This window comes from Labrus mixtus, chromosome 19 (genome assembly GCF_963584025.1).
Source record: "Labrus mixtus chromosome 19, fLabMix1.1, whole genome shotgun sequence".
Lineage (NCBI taxonomy): Eukaryota > Metazoa > Chordata > Actinopteri > Labriformes > Labridae > Labrus > Labrus mixtus.
The window spans coordinates 18047024-18055619 of NC_083630.1; the positions used below are offsets into that span (position 1 = coordinate 18047024).

General features: G+C 45.9%; 1 protein-coding gene across 1 annotated transcript; it reads left to right on the plus strand.

Moving 5' to 3' along the window:
- The first annotated feature begins 5936 nt into the window (after positions 1–5936).
- On the plus strand, positions 5937–8016 carry sox17 (SRY-box transcription factor 17). The gene is made up of 2 exons (XM_061064599.1): positions 5937–6444; positions 6800–8016. The coding sequence occupies exons 1-2, from the start codon at positions 6141–6143 to the stop codon at positions 7654–7656; spliced, it is 1161 nt and encodes a 386-aa protein (XP_060920582.1). The 5' UTR covers positions 5937–6140; the 3' UTR covers positions 7657–8016.
- Positions 8017–8596: the final 580 nt, after the last annotated feature.

Consider the following 8596-nt stretch of genomic DNA (forward strand, 5'->3'; position numbering starts at 1 on the left):
GACTCCTGAGCACACTGTCATGGAAGATAGAAATCACACAAAGTTCATCAATTTCAAAGATAATAACATCATATTTTCTTATAAATCATGATTTATATCAAACATGTTGACGGACACAAGGCCAGTTCAGAGATCAAAACTTTATGTTGTCAAGTCTTTAAAAAAATATTATTTATCTCCAGCTTCCTTTTTTTAACCATAGAAGAAACGTTTTTTTTTTTCAATGTTTGATTCTGGACTCATAGCTTTGCACAGTACCCTTGACATTATATATTTGTATTGCTGTATCCTCCAAGTGGCCTGAGTAAAATTACAGCACTATGGATGTTCTCAGGAAAGAGACTTTGATTATTTTACTTGTTGCTTCCGTTTTATTGTTGGCTGACCCCATAGCAGCGTGCAAGACCGAGGTCACCACAACTTGTGGTGAAAAGTTTCCAAACATCCTCATGTTAGCATGACTAAAAGCATATTTAAGATTTTTTCTTGGATGCGGCCCTTCGGCTTTAGTAAAAACAGACGGAGAAAGAGGGCGAGACCAGAAGACAAGACGGATGTGCTCATCTCCAAACGGAGCAGCAGAGACAAACAAGAAGTCGTTTTATCATCAGAGCATCTTCACAGAGGCGGGGGCAGGATGGTGCTGCAGAGGGGTACAGGGTGACGATATCCTAATGTCCTCTTTTCTGGAATGAACTGGCAAACAAAAATTAAACAGGGCCTACTAGATTCCCACCTGATTCCCAGCAGATCCCTGACAGATTAACGCCTCGAGAACAATGAGACGAGAGTGGAGACGGCTTCCTCTGTGTCCCCGCTTGTCTGGGGCAGACAACATCTCCGTGCTACCCTTTCTAGCGAGGGTTGAGGTGTGTGCTCCCGGGCAAGGAAACTTTCCCAGCAATCCCCTGAGGGAGGGGAAAGACTCTACCACCGATACAATACCATAAAAACATCTGTCTCTGAACCTGAGAGTGAGGCAATGCTTTAGGCAGCGTGATCTTTTTTTTCTGTTATTTGTCAGAATTTCAAGTCCCCAATTTCTGTGAACAACAGGAGGCCCGAGGAAAAATCACGACCAAACAAAGAGTCTCACATCCTTTATGTGAGCTTTATTAACCACTTTAGCCTGTGCATGATCTCTCATATCTGCAATCCTCTTTATGGGGTGAGTTTCGGGTTACTGAAGATCCTGTACGTCCTCAAAAGGCGTTTGCAGAGTTTGATTGACAGCTGGTGGCAGAAAAAAATATATAATTTCAAACTCCTGAGTGACATGATTAGGGTTAAAACTTGAAATGTTCCAGCTTCAGTGAAAAAGGTGTGATTTCTATTTAGAGAATCAATCTCAGAGAAGATGTTTCTTTCCTCATATCTCTGCCGCACACCTGTTTCCCCTGCTTAACCTCCTCATTCACGTCCCCTTCCCCCCCATCCTGAAACACCTCCTGCCTCGCAGAGCAGGTGTTGGAGGAAGTCATCGTCTCATCAGACAATCCAAACAATCAGCATCTCCCCACATGTAATTACAGACATCTTCAGATGGATTCAATACTGAATGGCTGTAACCTCAAACACACACAACAAAAGCATCATTTAAACATTTCTTCAAGAGTAATGAATGTTTCTCTGACTCCAGTTTTTACCTCTAACCACACCAGCCTCTTTTGTGATTCAGAGGCAAAATTGGGGGGGGGGGGGGGAAACCTCACAAGAGTAACGAGAGCCACTGTTTTAAATCTGGTACTTCTTCAGGTGTTTCTTTATCCCGGTTTCCACCAAGGGGTTCGGTTAAGTTCAGTTTGGTAAACCCTGATCTTGGTCATGGTTTCCACAGCAACACAGCACCGTGACTTCGTAAGTGGGGTGTAAGCCGGATGGCGATAGCCGCGTCGGCTTCATCATAGCGTGACATCATAGCAGCGCCACACAGTGTAGCCCGCCATTAAATGAACTGAAAAGAAGAATGCGACGCGGTAGACTAAAGGTCAACAATGGAGGACGTCCAGCAGAGGTCCACACCTAGCTGTGTCAACTTATCACTGTTATTCGACAAGTCAACAGCTTGTTTACAGCTCGGGATAAATTGGCCAGAAAATCAATAAATGGAGGTTTTCTATCAATGTCCAGAAGAGCCGAGAGCCAAGACCCGAGACCCGAGACCCGAGAGCCGAGACCCGAGAGCCGAGACCCGAGAGCCAAGAGCCAAGACCCAAGACCCAAGACCCAAGACCCAAGAGCCAAGACCCAAGACCCAAGAGCCAAGAGTCGAGACCCGAGACCCGAGAGCCGAGAGCCAAGACCCAAGACCCAAGACCCAAGAGCCAAGAGCCAAGACCCAAGACCCAAGACCCAAGACCCAAGACCCAAGAGTCGAGACCCGAGAGCCGAGAGCCAAGAGCCAAGAGCCAAGGTATTTTTGTGGGAGTCGAGTCCAATTAATCAAAAAAATATAAAATGATTTTACAAACATTTCGCTTTTTAGATTTTTTATTTATTATGTTTTGTTTCCTTTAAAGGCTTTATATGTGATTTTTTTGATCCAGCAGATGTCGCCCTTGAGCACCAGCATGAAACCAAAACAACTTGCGGTGCATTGTTGTGTTAGCATGCTAATGCTAGCGATCTTTATTATGCTCGTATCTTCACACTGCATGTAAATTTACCTGAAATGAGCGTGATCTAGAAACACAGTTAAGCAGTGAATACAGTATGTTATTCTTCTTTTCTCTAGTCCCTCAATTAAACAACTTTTATTCGCGAGGGGAGGAGTCAGCCGGCCGTCCGGGCGATGTAAACAAACTGAAGATAGAACTCGGAAAACTCGGAAAACATCACAGACAGTGGGACTCGAGTGTTACACCCATTGTAGACAGTCATGACTCACAGAGTTATTTTCAGAGGATATACTTGATTTCTATTACATAGAGTGTGTAACATTTAACAAGTGTTAAAAATCACATATAAAGCCTTTAAAGGAGAGACAGGACAGTGGATAGAGAGAGAGTGGGGAATGACATGCGGGAAAGGAGCCACAGGCTGGATTCAAACCTGGACCGTCCGCTTGGAGGACTATAGCCTCCATAGATGGGTCACGTGCACTTACAACTGCGCCACCAGCGCCTTATATTTCACGTTTTAAAGCAGGCTTTCTAGCACAACAATCTCCACTTCTTCCCCAATAGAGCACCAACCAGCCATAGATCAAATCAAAAAAGTAAATCAATCATTATTTGTATAGCGCCGACAATTCATAATCACATTTTTCCAAACTGCTCACCTGAAATTTAGATTTTGCCGTTTTCAAACGGCTTGATTTGAATTTCCAATATTTGAATTGTTTCATTTAACATTGTCTGAGTGAAAATCAAAGCAAACCAATTGTCGGTAAATTCAATTAGTTAATCCATCATTTTGAAAGGAGTGCACATTTAAGCATGAGGCAGAATACCCAAACATTTGGTGCTTATTTGTCGAGTATTGTTTAAACTAAAAACACTTTTCCTTTCAGTGGGTTTGTCCATCTCAGGCCGGAGCAGTTTGAGCGGCTCGGGGGATCGCTGCAGAGTGCTAACACATATATACCTTCCGTCCCTGTGATTTAAACTAACACCAGTGCCTCACAGCGCGGCACAAAGGAGCCAGCAAACACATTGTGCAATTCCCAAGAAATTTCTACAGCGAGACTGGCGACCAGCAGCTCCACCACGATTCTGAAGGCGGACAGTTTGTGCTGCTACGCCAAGGACAGGAAGTGCTTGCAGAGGGACAGGAAGTGCTCACCGCTGCAGTAGCCGAGGCTGGAACTGAGATAATGCCATTGTGTAAGCAAGCCAAGTGACCTCTCCCTGAGCGCGGAGTCCAGAGGCTGGCGTCGAGAGCCCTGGCCCCCACCCAGCTCCAGACTCCCCAGGCACGGGGTGGAGGGACGGGGGGGGGTTTAGAGGGGGGAGGAGGAGGGGGGGGTATAAGGCATGTCACCTCCCCTCCACTCCTCTGGGTTGACTCTGAACCTCACCTTGTAGAGGAAATGTGGCTACGACTCCAGACTTTATGACTTCTCCCATCAAAGGCCAGGATTTTTCACTCCCACACGGCGAGAGAGCGATGAGGACGGGGCACACTCATACCCACGCCCATGTTAACACACTAAACACACACACAGACTCTCTCTTTCTCCTCTCTCTCTTAAGGGAGGGGGGGGGGGGGAACCTTATCAGCTCATCAGCGGTAAAATAGACGATGACAGTATTATAGTCCAAATCCTGTCCCTCCATCCAAATCACCCTCCAACTGACCCCCACGGAGGGTCACCCAGCCTGCTCTGGAGTCCCGCTGGGGACTGTGCGAGGGCACCGAGAGGTTGCATAAGCATCCCTCATATTTCTGTCAGCTCCTTTTGACGTGTCAGGAGCACAGTAACCCACAAACCAGAGATGAGAACAGTGCGAGAAAAGACGGAGCTGACAAGTTGAGGTCTGCCGGCTCTGATAAGGACCCCCGCAGCCGCTTGTTGATGTTTGGATTTCTGGGCCACACACACAAGGCGCTTCATTCTCTGCTATGTAAACACTCCAAATCTGGGTATTTGAGGTACAACAGGTTGCTTTAACCTTTTTTCACCCCTTTATCACAGTCCTCGTCCAGCACAGCTGCTCTGAAAAACAAGGACACACATTCTCACACATTTCTCTGACTTTTTAAATTAGTATTTATGTGAATGAAAACTTCTACAGGCCACATGTTCACACTCAGCTGCATGTTGTAAAGTCTCAAAAAAATGATATTTTTTGGATGTGTTTCAGTTGTATCTCCACTTATCAAACCCAGAAAATAATTATAGAGCACACAATGAAATCAGTGAGCATCTAATGAGGTAAAAATAATTGCATATAATTCAGATATTTTGGGTGAACTCCACTTCTGAAGCTTTGTGTGAGCTGTTGAAAGACGTATAATAGCTGACAATTAGATCAAGCATAAAAATAATATACAGTCTTTCAAATGTGCTGTTGTATTTTTAGTCTTAGGAGTCTTGGCTTTGTTCCCACTATGTCCCTGTGTCACTTCTCTTAAAGTAAGGTAGAGATGTTCTGTTCTCTGGATAAATGTGAATCCGAAAAATGCTTGAGGCCTTCAGCTTAATCCATCAGCTGTTTGTTTTGGGTCATTAATCCCAGACAGACGTCTAGTAAGCTACAGAAACAGTTTTGACATTTGAGCGTCCCAACCTGAGACACCAGTATCACCACGTTTCACACGTTTTCTTGCGTGGAGGACCTTCCTCGGTTTACAGGTACGTGATGGGTGTTTATTTAATCCCTCCGCAGCCTTATTGATTTCATTTCTAGGGGCATTGAAGTGATTAATTAACGCCTTTTATCGAGGCCGCAATCAAAGAAAGTCTCCATCGAGACGGCCGTGCGTAAAAGTTGCGAATGAGGGAGCCATTAACTCCACGCGTAAACCTGATACTCAGGATTTAACACGGTTAACTAACCCAATACACACACTGACATGGAGCTTATTGATGTCTGACAATTAGTGCCAGTCTAATACAAGAGTGAGAATTCAAACTTGCAGTCTAAATAAACGTAATTGTTGGAGTTCACCAGTTTCATCCGTTTTCGCTCCAAATGTTCGTAAACCTTTACACATTTGGAGCAAAAGAAACAGAATTTATTTTAAAAAATAAGAGTTAATATTTCAATTTCTGTTATAAGATTAGAAAATTAATTTTTATCCCATTTTTTTGCGTCTAGGCATAATTTCATATGACTGACTATGTGTACTCTCACTGCGTCTGTCCTCAAAGGGTCTCAGCTCTTCACACAAGGCTCGGAGGCGGAGTACTCGAAACTTTTTTACACCTTTGCAGTAGACCTAGTGGGCACTCCCCCCACATGGCGATTGGCTGCCTGTGAGTTTATAGCTCACGAGCCTTCACATCTGCTGCTGAGTAGTCGGTATCGCTCTGTCCACGCGCCTCTTGGAAGCGGCAAATGTGACTTATAACTCTCCATTTCAGATTGAAAGCCAATCACCTCGTTGAGTTTCTTCTTCGTCCATCTGCATGCTGTTCTCAGTAGTGTGCTGACGCCTCGCGAGCTGTCTCTCCAAAACCTCCCATCTTGACAGAGATGAGTAGTCCCGATGCGGGTTACGCCAGTGACGATCAGACCCAGGCAAGGTGTACGATGTCAGTCATGATGCCTGGAATGGGACACTGCCAGTGGGCCGACCCTCTCAGTCCTCTCGGGGACAACAAAGTGAAGAACGAGCCGTGCGCCTCCGCAGGGAGCTCCGGGAGCCAGAACCGCGGGAAGAGCGAGCCGCGGATCCGGCGGCCCATGAACGCGTTTATGGTGTGGGCGAAGGATGAGCGCAAGAGGCTGGCGCAACAAAACCCGGACCTGCACAACGCGGAGCTCAGCAAAATGTTGGGTAAGTTGTTTAATACTCTATCTATACAAGACTTTTTAAATTTAGACATTGCCTTATTATTTTTTTTCTTCAGAATTTCAAAATTGTTATTCACTCTTTTATTTTGTTTTCATGCTTTCAGTTGATTTAAAAAGCAAAATTCTCATCAGTTTTTTTAATTATTTTTTGAGAGTTGGTGATGTTACAATGTTATAAAAAGCTACTGAGTCTGAGTGTAACTTGCACATGTAACCTCCAAAAAAAAAACGTCCCTGCCCCCTAAAATGGCAACAAGCTATTTTTATGAGCATGTTCACACTTGTGTTCACTATCTGCTGACGTTTCACTGAAATTCACTTTTCCTCTTGACCTGCAGGGAAATCATGGAAATCCCTTCCTGTCACGGAGAAGCAGCCTTTTGTGGAAGAGGCCGAGCGGCTGCGGGTCCAGCACATGCAGGATCACCCTAACTACAAGTACCGGCCCCGGCGGAGGAAGCAGGTGAAGAGGATCAAGCGGCTGGACTCTGGGTTTCTTGTCCACGGCGTGTCTGACCACCCGGGCCCGGCGATGGAAAGCATGACTCTTGGCTACCACGAGCACGGCTTCCAGCTTCCTCAGCAGCCGCTCGGTCACTACAGAGACGTTCAGGCTCTCGGGGGCCCGTCGTATGAGAGCTACAGCCTCCCCACACCGGACACCTCCCCTCTGGACGCTGTGGAGTCGGACTCCATGTTCTTCCCTCCACACTCACAGGAGGACTGCCACATGATGTATACCTACCACTCCCAGGCTGCTGAGTACCAGCCCCAGGACCCTGTCTCCAACCACAACCCCATCCTGCACCGACACCAAGCCTCTGCTGCAGAGCCTGCCGCCCTCCCCCCTTCATACATGGGACACCCCAACCCTCTGGCCATGTACTACACCCAGCACTGCAGCCCCAGCCACCCAAAGAGGCATCCCGGTGGGGCAGGACAGCTCTCCCCACCTCCCGACTCCCACCCTCACCCTGCAGACAGCGTGGAGCACATGCACCACTCCGAGCTGCTAGCCGAGGTGGATCGCAGCGAGTTTGAGCAGTATTTGAGCTCCTCCTCAGCGCGTGCGGACATGACGGGCCTGTCGTACGTGCCACACGAGGCCGGCATGCAGGGACCCGAGAGCCTCATATCATCGGTGCTGTCAGACGCCAGCACAGCTGTGTATTACTGCAGCTACAACAACTCCTAACCTCCTGTTCACCCCGCTGCAAGGACACAGGACCTGACCTCAAATCTTTGAAGCTAAATCTCAACAAAATGTGTTTATTTTTGTATGTTTTTTTTTCCCGACTATTAGCTCAGAGGGCATGAGATATAAAAAATAAGACTGTTGTACTGTATGTGTGTCCAAGAAAAGCCATAAAACTTTTTGAACATGAACACTGGGTTCAACCTTTCCTTCCTCTCTTGCAGGGATATGAATTCATATGGTGATAATTAATATTGTACAGACAATATTTTAAAAAATTGATGTATATACTGATGTTTTTTTTTTTTTTTATACTTTTACTTTTTGCACTTTTGAGAAATAAATTGTTGCAAATATTCATCCTGTCTTGTATTTATTATTACATCATCTTTCTTTACTTTCCAAATGTAAAGCTCTTCTTCCTTTTGGGCAGTGAGCTTAAAAAAAAGGGAAAATGACAAAAGAACAATTTTCACCTTTTAGATGTCTTTCATTGTCGGATGACCGTTTGTTAACTGTTGCTTCTACAAGCCTCCATCTCTGTTGGTTTTTCCTACATCCACACACACAGCTGAATGAACTCCCAGCAGCACCCGTTGCTCACCTGGAAGCAGGGTAGCGACCCGGCTTCCTGGCCCGGACGGAGCGAAAGGTATTCTCAGTGTTGCGTTACACATGGCGCCTTGTTTTTCGCAGCATGGGAGCGCGGTTTATGCTCCAGACATCCTGCCTGTAAATGATTTAGTCCTTTCTGATCGGGCTGTTAACACTCCCTGTGGCCCACTACGCTTCTGTTTAACAAGAGCGACTCTTTGTTTTGTGTAGCTGAATATGAGGCATGTTTCAGTATCCATCCTCCTGCTATGTGATAATAACACAGCAGTGACATCAGGTTTTATTTTAGTGCGTATACTGAAATACCCTGAGATATATTTAAACG